The following is a 17,644-nucleotide window of genomic DNA, read 5'->3' on the forward strand; positions in this document are numbered from 1 at the left end:
GTAAAGCTGCTGCTTACACCTTGCTGCCGATAGGCGGCAGGCTGAAGGAATCACATTTCACCCTTTTTTATTTTATTTTGTCAAAGTGTGGAGTCTAGGTACATGCTGGTACTGCTCTCATGGTCATCGTTGAAAGAGAGACCCTCCGGCACCTCTGGCGAGGATGAGTGAGCAAAATCCAGATCGTCCTCCGACTCACAGGAAAAAGGGGATTCGTCGTCAGCAGGAATCAGATGGTAAGCATGCCTTTGTAAGAGCGTGTTGACAGTGACAGCAGCCTTTGCCTCAGCAATAGCAGCGAGAGATCGCTTAATCATTGAAATGAAAAGAGGTAATAAGCAAGGCAACAATAAGGCTGAGAAAAGGGTGGTCAGCCAGGGAAAGAAGTTAAACATTCCTTGATACCAAGTATAATGCTGGGAGCGTTCCCTTTCTTTGTCTTTCAATCATTTGTCTAATTCTGCCATGGAGTCAAGCACAGTCAAAGAAATACTGTTAGTAATACTTCTGATAAAAATAGGCAAGACACAAGGTAAAATAATACATCCTAATACAATCATACTAATAAAAGCTACAATAGCGTGTAAACCAGGTACTTTGGGAAACCAGGAGCCAAGTAATTCCTGAAAGTTGAAACCATTTCAAGTTGGGACAGGAACATGAGCTACAGAGTTCACATAGATGATGATGGTAGACTCGTTGTTAACAACAGGTTGTTCCCTCTGGGTCCATGAGATGGGCAAAAACAGTGTGAAAAGGGTCATTTTTGACTGGAACCAATGTCAAAGGTGTGAGTCATTGTAAAGAACTGGATGGGATAGCTGATGAAGTGGAGTTGACGTCTGGGGTGAGCTTTCAGATGGAATTGTGTTTTAGTGGCATCAGTCAGTGGTGTTAGAGCAAGGCTGAAAAAAGTCACAAACCATGCTGTCATCTTTAATGGGTTCTGCAGTTGTGTCTGTGGAGGCATGATATGAATGAACGTGGTGACCTGGGATCCACAGCACTTTGTCTGGCAGTTGAGCAACTGCGTAGCCTCTTCCCCAAGTGAGAAGGTCTGCAGGGCCTTTCCAAATTAGGTCTGGAAGTTGTTGGTACCAAACCTGTGGCTTAGGGAGATCTGAAGAAGAAGAAGAAGAAAAATGCTGCTCTGCAGCTGTGGTTAAGGGATAGCCAGTCAAGTTGGAAAAGTTTAGAGTGTAGAGGCAAAGATTAAGACTTTCATGCATTGCTGGGAGGTTGGGGTTTCGTTTTCCCCTGTTCTGATTTTTATAATGATCTAAAGCATGTTTCAAGGTTTGGTTAGGCAGGGCCATAATCTGTTTTGAGTTCTTTTGGACATCCCAGCACTGCAAAGGTCCGAATACAATAATTAATGACATGATTAGTGGCTTCACCCCTTAGGGGGGTGGCCATGATGAATCCTGAAAAGGTATCAATTGAAACATGAAAATAAACTGCTTCTGCAAAGCTTTGGAATTTTGATGAAAATATGAATGACTTTCCCAGGGGGTGAGGGGTTGCAAAGAACAGGCTGAAGGTCCTGAGGCAGCCTGATCTGCAACATTGTTTCCCACTTGCAAAAAACCTGGAAAAGGCTGATGACTAAGAATGTGAGCAAAAAAAAAAATAAGATGTTGGCGTTCAAAAAGCAAATTTTGCAAGGTTAAAAAAAAGTTGTAACAAATCTGGTTGAATGAAGGGGGATAAATAAGATCCATAAATCACTTGAATTGTGTGATAAACATAGGTTGAAAGGAAAAAAAATTTGACAAGCAAAAATTGAAGCAGCCAGTTCAGCTTTTTGAGCTGACCGCTGGGGTGTTGTTTGTTTGGTTAGTGCGAACAATTTGCATTGCAAACGATAATCGGGTGGTGGGTGGCAAGAAACCTTGCCATGCCAATCAGCTAAGGAAAATTGCAATTCACTCGAGGTTTGAAAAAATGATTCCCAAATTTGCAAAGACATAAAAATAATTGTGCTTCTCTGGTTAAAACAGAAACTTTGGGCGTATGGGATGAATGAATCCATTCCAAAATTTTCAATTGGTTAAACAATAGCAACATTCGACTCCCATCATGCAACATCTACCTCTCACTTTCTACTACTTCCCATGTTCCTTCCTATCCATAGTACATTCTGTGTAAACCAACTTAAAAACCACTTTTCTGTTTCTCCCTTCTCTTTTCCATTCATTCACTGCCCTTCTGCCATGCTGGCCTAACTTCTGTCTTTTCTGCTTCCAGCTTCTATCAACGTTTGCATGAGCCAACTGTTTCTCTAATTGCAAGCTGAAACTGCAAGAGTGGGCATCAAGCTTCACATCCACCCCCCCTTTCTCAGACTGGAATTCTAAGCAGAGAAAAAAAAATGGTTAAAAGGACCAGCCACCCCCCCTCCTTCTGGCTGTCTCTCCCTTTCTCACTCTTAAAGTAACACAGCAGGGTTGGGGGGGAGTAAAAGAAACTTTACAAAAATCTCACCACCAAAAAAAAAATAAATAAAAATAGTTTGCTCTCCTTTACATGCATTTACTCTCACACATCATCCATGGCTTTTACAACAATAAAATCTGCAGTTTACTGTTCCTTTCACACACACTCACATTTACATATCAGCAAATTAACTCATTCACTGCCATTCTGACTGCTTGCATAAACAATTTCACATACAAAAATTCCATTTCATACTTTTTCCAGACAAACCATACATTATTAAATAAGGCCTTTTTGTTTGGTGTTATCAGAGAGGATTTTGACCCTCTTCCAAGTCTTGGAAATAACACAGAACAACACAGACAGACATATATACACAGATACTATTAAAACAACATTTATTTAGACATATGGCTTGTCCTACGAGAGGTGAGAAAAATCATGAGTTGATTCCAACCGAACATGGTTTCTATAGGGCCCTTTAACCATCTCCCATTTTTCTCACCATTCCAAGTCCAAGCTTAATGTTCCAAATGTCCATATATATACATATATATATATACATACACATAAAACAAAACAAAACACACATATCAATTTGGGGTTTTAGGCCAAAACAATAATCCAGAGAGCTAGCTAGATCTCAGGCAGGTCCAGGCAATTGAATTCAACAGGCGCGCCCCTGGACTTTACTGAGAACAGCTCGCCCCAAGAGGCTCTTTCAAGCCCCACATAAGCCAATTTTAGCAGGAGTTATCCACAAAGTCTGAATAAGCCTGATTGAGACCTTAATACTTTTGCAAAAGACATTTTAGCTTTTCCGTGAGGATATCTTGTGGAAAGCTGCTAAAGCCCCTTCAAATTAAAAGTCTCCCTTGGGCTTTGAGCCTGTTGGTCATTAGTAATGAATTGTCCCGTGCCAAATAATTGATCCCTATTTATTCCTTGAGGTAATACAGCAAAAATTTTTCTCTATTTCTTTTTTATTTATATTCAGATTCCCAAACAAGATATTGTGATAGAGTCAAAATCATGTTAGCTTACCTATACTTATTAAAAATCCTTACACATAGTTGATGAATTCATGATGCAAGGGTGAATTGGTTAACCTCCGGCTGCTGGTGGCGGCAAAAAATTAACAAGATAACAAGATGACAAACTGAAAAAGGCTTAATGAAAAAGAGAATCCGTGAGAAGTTCAGATGGGTTAGAAGCATTAAGAGGAGAAAAGAATAAAAAAAATGTCCCAGGGGGCATGAGCTACAGGCATAGAGTGAACAAAAGGTGCCTCTTGAGTGAGGAGAGAGATTTGGAGAAGGAGGAGGAGGGAAGGGGGGAGGGGGGGGGTTTAGAAATAGCAACAAGCTCAGAGGCTTTTTCCTCTTTGCCGAGAACAGAAAGAGAGACAGGCACAGCAGGGCAAAAATAAAAGGCAGAAGAAAGATTCTCCGGAGGCAGAGCAGAGGGGGGGACATGCACAGCAATAGGAGGAAGTTTCTCTGATTTTTCATAGGGTGGGGGTGGCACTGATGAAGGCAGAAGATCAGAAGAGTGATCAAGAGGTTTAGAGATAGAAGATGTTAGATCTAAAGGAGATGGCAAGAGTTTTAATGCTGCCATCACTGCTTGCCATGCAGACAAAATATCAGCAGGCGCCCTGGGATGATTGTGAAAATATTTACGTAGCTTTTCCCAGGTTGTAACAGACAAAGTGCCTGATTCTGGATAAGCCAGACAATTTTTGTTAATATATACTAGAGAGTCTTTGTCTGTGTTCAAATTGGTTTTCCCTTCTTGTAATTTCTGCTCATTTGTCATCAATGTCTCATTGGGAAAAACAGTTTTAATTGCTTCAACGAGTCCTTGCCACGTGGTCAAAATGTGTAAAGGAGCTCTAGGTTCTTTGTGCAAAAAGGATCCTAATTTATTCCATAATAATAACTTTAATGAGCCATTTTGAGGATAATTTAGACAATATAAATTTAAATAGGTTAAAAAGTCTCCAATTTGTTTTTTTGAAACCGGATGTGTTATTTTCCTTCCTTGACTTTTGTAAATAACATTTGCCCTCTTCACTATATTAAAAAGCTCGTCCCTATGTCCTGACGTAGTCTTTGAGTTTGAAGAGCCCATACTTACGATTCGAAAGCCTGTACCAGGTGCGTAAGAATGAGAGTGAGAAGGAACCCTCCTAGACAAGAGGCATTCCTTGCGTGCCGTGCGCGAGTAGTCGTTGAAAAATTTCCTGATCTCAGCGACTCAAGGTGCCGGACGTTCCTACGGTCACCTGTGAGAACTGCGCCAAGGGGAAATTCTACTTACCGATGACTACTGCGAGGGATCCCGGACGAGCCCCCAGTTGTCGCGATCCGTGAGGTCCTGACTGGATGGGAACGAATCGCTTCTCCCGGGCTGCCGTTGTCTAGGATGTGGATCGGCTAGGCTAATGCTATTTCTCTATCTATCCCCCAAAATAACACACAGACACATGCAGTCAGTTTTAGTTGGCGTATCGTGGACTGCACGGGTGGTCTAGAGGGGCAGCATTCCGCAACCTCTAGCTTCCGAACCCCGGACTGTCCCTGCGGACGCCTTTTATTGAGTTTTCTAACAGGAACAAAAGATACAAAACAGCATGGCAGGAAGTAAGCTTTTTTCTCCTTAGTGCCATCTTGCGCATGTGCCTAGGGCTGAACATTCCTGCCTGCTTACTCAGGCTTACGTGACTGACTTGAAACATAACTTGAAACATAACTAGAAAGATAACTTGAAACAAAGACAAAGACAAATCTTGTTATAAATGAAGCAGGGGGCAAATGCAGACTTCATAAAGGCAGAGGCTTATCTTGAAGCAAGGACAATTATAAAAAACAAATCTTGTTACATACAAATGAAGAATCATCAGAGACAGGAATGTGGTTGTTCAATGTGGCATGATATTGCGTGAGCGTAAAGCTGCTGCTTACACCTTGCTGCCGATAGGCGGCAGGCTGAAGGAATCACAAGACAATGCATTGGCAATCCTTCGCAAACTAAGTTTTGCTGCTCAACTATCTGCTAATAGGGTGAAAGGACACAATGAAAAAATAGTCAAAAGATACATGCTAAATTCAGTTTTTGAATCATTCTTTCAGTGAAAGTTGTTTTCCACTGTTTGGCAGATAATTGTTTAGCTCTGTGTTTTGGTGTTGAAATTTTTCTTTAGGAATTTTCTTCTAATAGAAAAAGCAGTTTGAGTGGGATTGGACAGGAAATTTGTAAGAAAAAAAGTGAAAGACTCTCTGCCACGGGGTTTAATAGCAGCTCTTCTCCTGCCAGTTTAAAATACAAAATACAAATACAAAAACTAATCATTTGGGAGACTTCTAGTCTTTTTTCTCACTTACAGCATCGGGTACAGTTTGACTATTAAACAGGTGAGTAGGCACTTGAATAACCAAGTGCCAACATATTTTCCTTAAAACTGACTTCACAATTGTCAAAGATTTACTATGTTTTTGAAAACAAAGCTGAAATAGATCTACGAGGACTATTCAGACATATAAAGCAGTTTGGGAAATCTTTTATAACTAATGGTAGAGAAAACACAACACTTATTTCAGGTTGCCACATGGATAATGCTGCTAGGGAAGAAAATAATATTATCAGCATTACAGAAATATGAGAAATGTTGCAGATCTTAATATCCTTTATTTACACATCAGCTAACAAGATCTTGAATGAAGCAGCACTATGCTATAGATGCATCAGGAGAAAAAATCTGATTGGTTTTTATAATTTACATAAGGAACTTTTTGGCTTCTAATATATCGTAAGCGCCAGTTTGGGTGAATACATAGTCCTTAGCTAATGACCATTTTGTTCAGACTGTTCAAAAGACCATGACAGTGATGAACAAGTGGTACTTACAATCAGTCACCAAAGTTCTAAGTCACAGCATCCAGCAGTCATGTGATCAGATTTGTGACCCTTTGTGTCCGGAAGTCAAGATCATGTGGGGTCTTTGCTTAATGATGGCAACTGGGGATTGTTGGAACTACCATTGCTAAGCAGTGTGGTCTTGTAACATTGTGGTTTAGCGACAAAAATTCTGGTTCCAATTACTGCTGTTAAGAGAAGACTACCAAAAGTGGTTAAACTATCAGGCTAGAAACCAGGAAACCATAAGTTTTACTCCCACCTTAGGCATGAAAGCCAACTGGGTGACTTTGGGTTGGTCACTTAAGCTCAGCTTTCAGAAATAGGCAAAGGCAAACCACTTCATAGATTCACGGAACCATAGGGCTCGAAGGAATCTTGGAGGTCTTTTAATCCAATGCCCAGCTTAAGGCAGGAGTCCTTATACTATCCCAGACAAATGGTTATCCAATCTTTTCTTGAAAACCTCTAGTGATAGTTGCACCCACAACTCCGGAAACCAGATGTTCCACTGATTGCTCTCATTGTCAGGCAATTCCTCCTTAGTTCTAAGGCATATTTCCCTCTACCAAGCTTTCACCCATTGCTTCTTGTTCTGCCTCCAGGCGCTATGGAAAATAAATTGACCTTCCTTCCTTGTAAGAGCACTTCAAGTGTAGGAAGACAAATATCACATCACTCTAAGCCTTCAGTAGGCTAAGCATACTAGTTCCCTTTGCTGTCCATCATACAGTTTAGGCTCCAAATCCACCATCTTTGTTGCTCTTTTCTGCAATCTTTCTAGGGCCTCAGCATGTATTTTGTATCATGGTGACCAGAACTGGACACAGTGGTTCAAGTGTGGCTTTATTAGTGCAGTATAGAATGGTATCACTTCCTGTGATCTTGTTGATGCAGGATAGGACTGCATTGGTTTTTTAGCATCTGCAGCAACTGCTGGCTCAAACCCAGGTGGCCATCAACTAGGACATCAGGATCCCTCTGTTACTGCTGTTGAGCCAGGCACCACCTATTCTATACCTCTGCATTTGATTTTTCTTGCCTAAGGGTAAAATCTTACTTTTCTCACCACTAAATTGCATTTTGTTGGATAGAGTCCAGTGTTCAAGTCTGTCAAACTCCTTATGAATCTTATCTTCTAAAATGTGAGCAATTTCTCACAGCTTGGTGGTGTCTGTAAATTTGATGAGCACCCCTTGTATTCCCCCATCTAGATCATTTATGAAGATGTTGAAGAGCACTGAGCCTAAGACAAAACCTTGAAATACTCCACTGCATGCTTCCTTCCGTGTAGTTCTGATGAGGACTACATGCTGAGTGCATTTGGTCAGCCAACTGCAAACCCATCTGGTGGTGATTCAGTCTATCCCACACTGTCCTATCTTACCAACAAGTAGGCTGTGATCTGCATTACCAAATGCCTTACTGAAATCTAAGTTTACTATATCCACAGCATTTGCCTGGTCCACTAATGTAGTCATTATCGACAAAGAGAGTAAGGTTTGTTAAAAGCAGGTCATGCCAAACATGATCATGCTGGCTTCTAGTAATCACTTTGTTCATTTCTAGGTGTGCACAAATCCACTGTTTATCTTTTCCAGGATTTTCTCAGGAATTGATGACAGGATGACTGGCCTGTAGTTTCCTCTTTTTGAAGGCGTCTGAAAATATTGCTAAGATAACTGCAGGGACTTGTTCAGCAGTCATCAGGAGTAAACACTGACTTAAAGGGATTCAGACACAGACAAATAGACATATACACATTTACCTAATGTTCCCTAATTTCCTCTCACTATACTTTTCCATAAAATTAGACTCGATGCTTATAGCAATACAAATCAGAAAAACTACTACAGGTACTCCTCGACTTATGACACAATTGAGCCTAAAATTTCAGTTAAATGAGATATTTGTTAAGTGAGTTTTGCCCCATTTTATGACATTTCTTGCCACAGTTGTTAAATGAATTACTGCAGATGATAAGTTGGTACTACGGTTGTTAAGTGAATCTGGCTTCCCCACTGATTTTATCAAAAGGTTGCAAAAGGTGATCACATGATCCTGGGATACTGCAACCGTCATAAGTATGAGTCAGTTGCCAAGCATCTGAATTTTAATCACATGATCATGGGGCTGCTACAAAGGTCATAAGTGTGAAAAATGGTCATAAGTCACTTTCTCAAGTGCCATTGTAACTTTGAATTGTTACTAAATGTAAACTGTAGATTAGTCATTTTCTAAAATTTTCATGGCCGGGTAAAGCAAATTTTTATTTAATTGTAAGCGCCAAGTATGATCCAATGGATGCATATTACAATGTAACTTTATTCTCAAAATAGTTTTATCATGTCCTTCAAATTAAGGAAATAACAGGCCTGGTTTCTTAGGTGCTACAAGCTTTCTAGAATGCATGAATCATTACTTTATCACAATGATATAAACTATAAATTTCTGATTTAAAAAATCCCTCCCGACCAGATACCCTTTTGTACATTATAAAACAGTAAACACGTTTATAACTTTCAAGTCATTGTTAAAGATAAAGAACCATTAATATAGATTCGTCTTCTTCATGATTTTCAAGAATTCTTCCTCATTTATTTCTCCATCTCCATCACGATCAGCTTCATCTATCATTTCCTGGGAAGTAAGGGGAGGAGAACCACTGAAGATTAGGCACTGTTCTAGAAGCATCTGACACTACGTTCATGAAACAGACTTTCAGTGTTAACTTATAACTTTTATGTTTAAACTTCACGTTATAGGAGTTATATATACTGTAAGAGGTTACAGTTATATGTAAAGTTATATGTAAGAATGAATTTATAAGTATTTGTATCACTTAACATATGAAAAATGGCACCACCCTTCTACCAGTGACAGAGACATTAGGTTTGATAAAATCCTCTGTCTGTAGAAATAGTCATATTATTCAGGAAAAACTGTCTAAGGAGGAGGGATAAATACAGGCTATTTTTCACAGAATATATACAATGACCTTGGAATGTTGAATACCACACAGGAGAAAGAAAAAAATAGAAAACTGTCCGGATGGAGTTCATTCTGTAACAGTGTATCGTCTCTAAATGCACACTAAACATGCTCGTTTTGTGTAAGGCATCACATGCTCTTTTTTATTATTCTATAAACTCTGATAAAGCATAACTGAACAACAATATTTAAGCAGGTTATAAGCTTCTGTAATTCTTAACTTGTTGAAAACCTATTAAAATATCAACTCCTGGGACTTCCGGTTTTTTGCCCGCAGCACATGGCCGAGCGAGAGTGGATCTGCTCCCCAAGGCTACTTTCTTCCTGCTTGGGGGACCCTAGAAAGGTCCGAAGTTGCCCCGAAGAGATGACCGTGAAGGAGGGGTGCCCCACTGATCACAAAGTGATGGCAATTGCTTCATTTGATCCGGGGAAAGCACTTCGAACCCGACAGGAGAAAGGCTAGTGTGAGATCAGCGTCTAGTCCAAGCTACTTGCAGCCAAAGTCCCAGAGCATGAACCCGAACATCAATGAACGTGTTTGGAATTGGTGAGAGTACTGATCTTCTTTCTTCTATCTAATATCTAAATCCTTGAAAAGATCCCCAAAGCAAAAAAACCTCCAGAAGTGAAGGAAGGGGACTATATCCTCCTTCCGACAGAAGCGGCGAATTAATATTAAAGGAGGAAAGATATATACTAAAATTTGATTTAAAATACTTCACTGGACAAATCTAGGAACTAAAAAATTGTCAAGATTATACCCTAAATTTTTTTTATGGAATTATAAAAATATATAACAAAAATAACTTTTTGATTGAAAGAAAAACTGAAAAAAGAAATAACTGCTGACATCTAGTGGAGAATCAGAGAATAGAACACTAACAATAAGGACTCAGAAATTGGCAGAATGCCTAGAAACAAAGAAAATGTTGTTCTTTGCATTGCAAATAACATTGAAGACAGCTGGGAACAAAGAAAGAGCCAGCTATAAGATTAAAAAGTTTTTGAAAGAGAAAAAAACACTTGGACTGTTGCTTAAATCTAAGAACTGTTTATGGAAAAGAAAAACTTTGGCTTTTTGGCTAATCTTTTAGAGGAGAATCTGCAGGAAGGATTTAAAGTGGCTTAACTTACTGAACTGTAACTTTGACTGACTGATAAATTGACTTTTGAATTAAAACAATGATGAAAGATTATTTGAAGGGGGAGACAACATGGATATCACATATGTATTGAAAAATGAAAGGATGTCACATTCAATATTTTCTCCTGAAGGACTTAGCCTGGAAAATCAAGGGCCTTCAGAAGCAATACTTCAAGGCTACATAAATACTTTCCAGGAGGAAATATATGTAATGTTAGGACAAATAAAAATGACAATAGACTCAAACCACGAGGAAATCTGAAACAACTTTGATGATGTAAATAAGCATATTTCCAATCTAAATCTACAGTTAAAGAACACCCAGGAAATAACAACAAATGAACAAATAAATCAGACAGCAGACTACTAATTACAAGAGTATGATCAAATTGACAAAATAACAAAGGAAAAGAATTACAATTTGACACAAGCAGGAAAAAATCCACAAGGTTCTGATACAACAAGAAAAATGGAAATATCAAGAGCACCATCAAAGTTTGGGAGACAGAAAGTCTTTATCTTACTTACTTCATCTTTTGTATTCCCAACAAAATTGATAAAAATACAAGAACTGCTGGGTAAGTGGATTACATCAACTTGGAAAATTACTCGGCAAAAGACAACCAGAGACAGATACAAGAGATTTGACTCGCCCTACCAGATGGACCATTACCTGAATAAACATTTGTTTGAATATGGCTAAAAGAACATTTGTTTGAATATGGCTAAAAGGGGCCTTATAAGAAGAAGGATAAAAGATTTAAGTAATATAGTATGTTTTATAATCTATGAAATGTTAAAATAGTATGTTATATCTAGATACTATAAGATAGATAAAAGTATAGTATTTCTATAATACATGATATAAAATATTGGGATGATGTACCTAAATGGGAAAAATTGGAGTTAGATGACTAATATGAAGAAATTATGACTGATAAGAATTGGATTGAATATAAGGGAATTTAAGAGAACAAAAATTATAAAAATAGGATGCATGCGGAACTAAAGAAATGATGGTTATGAGAATAAAATAAGCTGGAAAAAAGATTTTATTTATAGATTATTATTTGTATAAATATAAAAAATGCCTATATCTAATTATTTATATATTGAAAATATTAATTATATTTTGGCTAATTATTGAAGGAGAATACAAATGGGAGAAGGGAAGATCAAAGAAATGTATCATCAATCAATATATTAATTATGGAATTATCAAATTTAGTTATTATTGTTAATTAATCGTTGTCCTTTTTTTGTTAAAATATAAACCAAGACAACACGCTGTACACCAGGCACTGGAGATTGTTAGTTTAAAAACAAATAAAATATCTATTTTAAAAAAAATAAAGTATCAACTGCTTACTGAGGTGCCCCAATCTAATTTCAGACTCTTCAATGGAACCAAGATGTAGATCAGTAACACAGCGTATCAAGAAGATATCAAGAAGATTCCACCTCTACTCCATCTATGCACGAGTTCCTTTTATCAACTTTTATTAATTTCAATATTTTAATTTAGCACCCAATGTTTTGATGTTTTTAATCTTAAGTGTTTTATTCTGTTATTTATGGCATTATAACCTACCCAGTTATTGGATAGAGGGCATATAAATTTAATTAATAAAGCTAAAACTGATTTATATCTTTTTAATTATTCTCTCTTTTTGTTTTGCTTTTATTCACTTTTTAAGTTCTGGTCACATTTTGAATTGTCTTCCACTTTGTAAACTGAAGGATTAAAATAATAAAATTTGCATTAAAAAAACACAAATTGTCTATTAGCAGCTAATTCAGAACTTAAGGGAAGTGTACTGAAAAAGTAAATAAAATAAGACTCAATAGTTTAACAACACAGGAAAACAACACTGGAAATGAAAATGAATCAAAGGCTGAAGATAAACTTTTATTAGAAACCAATAAAGAGGACCAATTACAACTCTTAGATGGCATGATATAAAAGCCCAATATGCTATGCAAAGCTGAACAGTTACCTGCAGTTCTTCATCTGTTAAATTTTCCCCAAGTTCTTTGGAAACTCGCTTTAGGTTTTTAAAGGAAATCTTGCCTGTACCATCATCATCAAACAGTCGGAAAGCTTTCAGAATTTCTTCTTTAGAATCTTTTTCATTCTTACAAAAACAAAGGTAAGAAAGTAAAAAAAAAAACACCCCTAAGCATCTTACATCTCTCTATAATGATAGTAAAATCATGTTACCATTTTTGTGGTCATCATTTTTAAAAAGTCTTCAAAGTTTAGGGTGCTGCTTCCATCTTTCCCAATGTCTGCTATCATCTTTTTAATTTCTTCTTTCTTTGGCTCAAAACCAAGAGCACGCATTGCAACCTGCAATATAAAAGCTAATAACTTGTATATCCAATACACGCTTGAAAATTACCTACAAGCCTGTCTGCCTAAAAAAGTTGCTCCTGATTAAAGAAGTGTTAGTCCCATTAGTGTCCCAGGAATTCTATAGTTTCTTAACGTGGTATGCTCCGCCAAATTGAGTTCCACCAGACGTAGAGATCTTTGCAAAGCTTTATTCCACACAGAATAATGTATTCATTTATGTATTTGTTAACTTTATTTGCTGCCTATTTTGCTGTGGGAATTACTCTAGCCTATGCTAAACATCTGTCTGTTTCTTTTACACAGTTATTATAGAGTTCTTACAAAGCACATCCCATTAAAGGAATATACAGCCATAAATAATTCTTAAATCTTTTACTGCTTTTACTCCTCGATTCTCACTGTAGGGATAGGGATCTGCAATTAGCTTGTTTTCGGTTTATCTCTAATCCATGGAAATTGTCCTATTGTTATTATATTTCTTATTCTGTTGGTTTAATAATTTCCATGCAATTTCATTTCCCTATATTTTACTAACGCTAATTTACGATTTTCTGTTGCTTCCCTGAGACTGCTGTCTCCCTCTCCCTTTCTCTCCAAAAAGATAGCTGCATCAAGGCTGGGAAAACAGCACATGCTTGCCATTTTGTTGTTGTTCGTGTGTGTGTATGTAAATTTTTTGGCTTGCTAACAAAGAATAAAGGGAGACAGATATGATCATTTCAAACTTATTTGTTCTCATCAGTCAGCCATACCCTTCTGAGATTTACACAAATATGAGCTGCCACTGCTGTGGCTACTGCCTGTGGATGGCCTTGGGCTAGGCTGAAACAGGAAATAAGATTTGTCCCCTGTTTGGGACCTAAGCAAGTACATTGTTGTTCGTTGGGAAGTCATGTCCGACCCATCGCGCCCCCATGGACAACGTTGCTCCAGGCCTTCCTGTCGTCTACCATCTTCTGGAGTCCATTTAAGCTCACGCCTACTGCTTCAGTGACTCCATCCAGCCACCTCATTCTCTGTTGTCCCCTTCTTCTATTGCCCTCAACCTTTCCCAGCATTAGGGTCTTCTCCAGGGAGTCCTTCCTTCTCATTAGGTGGCCAAAGTATTTGAGTTTTAGCTTCAGGATCTGGCCTTCTAAAGAGCAGTCAGGGTTGATCTCCTCTAGGACTGACCGGTTTGATCGCCTTGCAGTCCAAGGGACTCACAGGAGTCTTCTCCAGCACCATAGTTCAAAGGCTTCAACGCTCAGCCTTTCTTATGGTCCAAATTTCACAGCCATACATTGCAACTGGGAAGACCACAGCCTTGACTAATATGCACTTTTGTTGGCAGGGTGATGTCTCTGCTTTTTAGTGTGCTGTCTAGATTTGCCATGGCTTTCCTACCCAGGAGCAAGCGTCTTTTAATTTCTTGGCTGCAGTCCCCATCTGAGGTGATCTTGGAGCCCAGGAAAACAAAATCTGTCACTAGCCTGCCATTTACTGTTTTATAAAGTGTTCTATGTTCCAACATGCAACACCAGATTAAGATTAAAAACTTTTAATCTCTGAAACAACAATACCTACAGTATTTCTCCAGGCCAGGGGTAGGCAACCTTGGCTCTTTTATGACTCGTGGACCTCAACTCCCAGAATTCCTGAGCCAGCTGGCTTAGGAATTCTGGGAGTTGAAGTCCACAAGTCATAAAAGAGCCAAGGTTGCCTACCCCTGCTCCAGGCACTCCTGAATATATTTGTAACTGGTAGAACTCAAATAAGAAACAAGAGTTGATCCAGAAAGCACAAAATGTATGGTATGCTCCCTCCATAAGAGGCCATTGTGGACCCAACAGTTTTTGACATTTACTAACCAATCTTCATCTTTCTCTTACTGAAGTATAACCTATGCTTTGTACTATTTACTTATTGCAGTTAACACAAAGCTTATTTAAGCAATGAAGCTGCAAAATAAAATAAGACAACCTGTATAATGGGCTTCCATGGGCACGATGAACTGCAAAGTTGGATTTTGCAAGCTAGTCCTGATGTAACGCTTAATAGACCACTTTGGGTAATATCATAGGTTTGTAAGAAAATATTGCAGCATAAAAAAACCCAAAGCAAACTAAATTGTTAAAGAAGACAAAGAAAATTAATACATACCTTCAGCTCTTTGATATCAATGCTACCACACCCCTCAGTATCAAACAAATCAAAAGCTTCTCTGATCTCCTGCTTCTGATCTTCAGAAAGCTCCTGTTTTAACCCACTACTTCTCCGACGATGGGAGCCACTCATACTTGGTTTCTTGGATCCAGATGCCTTCAGTAAATGCAAGTTAAAATAGAGTTTGAAATATTTATTTCACGGAAGTTATATTCCATATTGCCAAACAAACAGTAAACAGCTCTAAGACAGCCCCACCAACACTGCCAGGGGAAACCACTAGAAAAGGGGTGTCAAATTCAATTTCATTGAGGGCTGCATCAGCATTGTGGTGCCCTCAGGGAGGCCGGGTGGTCACAGCCAATTGGGTGAGCATGGCCACCTCGACGTTGCTAGTGGGGGAGGATGCCTGTGCGGGTAGAGCAGGTTGGGGGAGATCCAGAGGGTCTCTGGTGGGTGGGGCGGTGGGCAGGAGGCTCGTCCTGAGGGGTGAGGCGAGGCGAGGCAGGGGCCGGGGCAGCTACCTGACACCATCAGCCCCCGCACACAGAGCCCAGCGAACACATGGGAGCTGATGGTGTCAGTCAGCAGTCACAGCTTGCCCGCCCCTCAACTGAACACAGTCTGGGGCTGTGCAGCCAGCTGCAAATACTGGGCCAGTAGCAGGCGGAGATAGGACAGAGTAGGCGTGTCCGGTGGTCCACATCATGTGCCGCCAACCCCGATTGCACATGCTGCTGGGTGCTGCCGCAATGCTGCATATGGAGGGCTGGCCCGATATTCACCACGGGCTACGCAGGTCCTGCTGCCAGATGCCGTCGGCCCCCGCACATTCACTACCTCCTGTGCACGCGCCTTGGGGGCTGCCCAGGTGGCTCAGGCTAGGGCGGTAGGGGACAGTCCCTCACCATCTCCAGGGCATCCCAGGGGCCAAATATCAGCCTTGTGTTTGACATGTCTGCATTAGAATATAAACTTACTCCTTACTAGCACTGACGATGTTACCTAGTTTGGGTAATGAAACATCTGCAAGTAAACAACCAATATGAGACCAAAGACCCTTCATTTCAACCTACAAATATTCTTCTTTATTAATACCACATTGCTTTGAAGCGTATATATTCACTACTATGTGGTACTTATACAGTTCATTTGTACTGCACTCAAGATATAAGCAGAATCAAAAATATTAGTAGGCAAAAACAATTTTTCCCCTTAAAACTATATTTCAATTACTTTTAGCTGACTACATGCAGATGTCATTTGTATGCCCTCTCAAGGGGAACAAATTGACAGATGTGAATAAACTGCAAAAATTTGCAATTTTTAATAAGACTGGGAAACTGGAATAATACATGGCACTAAGCCATGTTTACTTTTAATTGAGCGTGTTGCGGAAATACACACGCTTTATAAACCATGATTTTCAGCCCGCTGGAGTGTAGTCAGCAAGTTATGGCTGAAATCCACGCATGCAGTCCCTTTTTACTACAAGTATTACAACTGCAAAGAGAAAACAAAATCCACTGTATTACTACAATAAATGTTATTTAAATCGCCCCTAGTTTCTTCATAACCCATTTCTTGATTTACGGTATTTATGACTCACGTATATTCACTGGCAAAAAAAGACACCAGTTCTCTGCACATTTATTCAGGAATAAGTAGAGAAACTTTCCCACCCCCAGCAGAAGCTCAGAAGATCGAGATACAACACTTGCTTTTTAAAAATCTGATCAGTTCTAAAAATATCCGCGAGTAAAATAGGGCATGATTTACTACAGCCAATCAGGCTGGATTTGGCGCGAAAAATATGCCGAAAAGTCACTGGTTCAGGTTGAATCACTAGAGATTTAATGAGGCTGTAACTTAATTCGGTTAACTAGATCCAGAGAGGCTACAAAAAGATTAACAAATATTATTTCCTTTACCAAAATCTGGAGAAAGAAACACTCACCATTATCTTACAATAGCTGGGTTCACTTATTCAAGAAACCACACAAACCAAACCACCTGCAAAAATTGATTGCGTTCCGCCTCCATGTGCCTGGATTGTCCAATGACAGAAAAGATTCCCGCGAAAACTCGCGTCTATTCGTTACCAAGGCCAATCAAGAAACGCGAGTGACGGCCGGGCTTTGTGACGCCATTCGGAGCTCGTGTTGCCGTTTCCGCTGGATACACAACAAACGAGGTGCTGGCGTCCTAGTAACCAGAGGCGCTCCCGAGGACGCTAGGAGGTTGAGTGTTGGTTTCCCTGGGTAGCTGCTGGTTGACAAATTATTTTGCAATAAGCCAAGGAAGTACGTGGTAGCAGGGTGGATTCAATCTGGGCTGAGATTATTGCGGTAGGAATATTCGGAATAAGACGTTGGTTTTTGACCACTTCATGGGATACTTTTCATTAACGAAACAACAAGGTAGCCAAATTGACCCAGCAGGAACACCAAACAAACCATCATAGGTAACAACGCAGGGTTCTTGGTGTCTTAACTCTAGCCATTTACCAGAAGCAGGCAGCGAAAATAAATTTATCAAGGTCTCAGCAGGATCAGAACAATAATGTTGGAAACTATTGCGATTTCACGAGACTTATTTCTAAAAGTTTTTTTTTTGGCTCAAGCTTATATCCCGCCCTTCTCCGAAGACTC

General features: G+C 39.3%; 1 protein-coding gene across 2 annotated transcripts; it reads right to left on the reverse strand.

The window, feature by feature from the left end:
* Positions 1-8,496: 8,496 nt before the first annotated feature.
* Positions 8,497-16,977, reverse strand: LOC310643209 (uncharacterized protein). Of its 2 annotated transcripts, XM_083367368.1 has the most exons (6): positions 16,951-16,977; positions 16,401-16,496; positions 14,991-15,149; positions 12,714-12,842; positions 12,490-12,627; positions 8,497-8,994 (listed from the first exon to the last, which is right to left on the reverse strand). In XM_083367368.1, the coding sequence occupies exons 3-6, from the start codon at positions 15,123-15,125 to the stop codon at positions 8,905-8,907; spliced, it is 492 nt and encodes a 163-aa protein (XP_083223494.1). In that variant the 5' UTR covers positions 15,126-15,149; positions 16,401-16,496; positions 16,951-16,977; the 3' UTR covers positions 8,497-8,904. The 2 variants fall into 2 exon arrangements, with proteins under 2 accessions (XP_083223494.1, XP_083223493.1); XM_083367367.1 differs by lacking the exon at positions 8,497-8,994 and having other exon boundaries at positions 12,317-12,627.
* Positions 16,978-17,644: the final 667 nt, after the last annotated feature.

This window comes from Vipera ursinii (assembly GCF_947247035.1).
Source record: "Vipera ursinii genome assembly, chromosome: 7".
NCBI lineage: Eukaryota > Metazoa > Chordata > Lepidosauria > Squamata > Viperidae > Vipera > Vipera ursinii.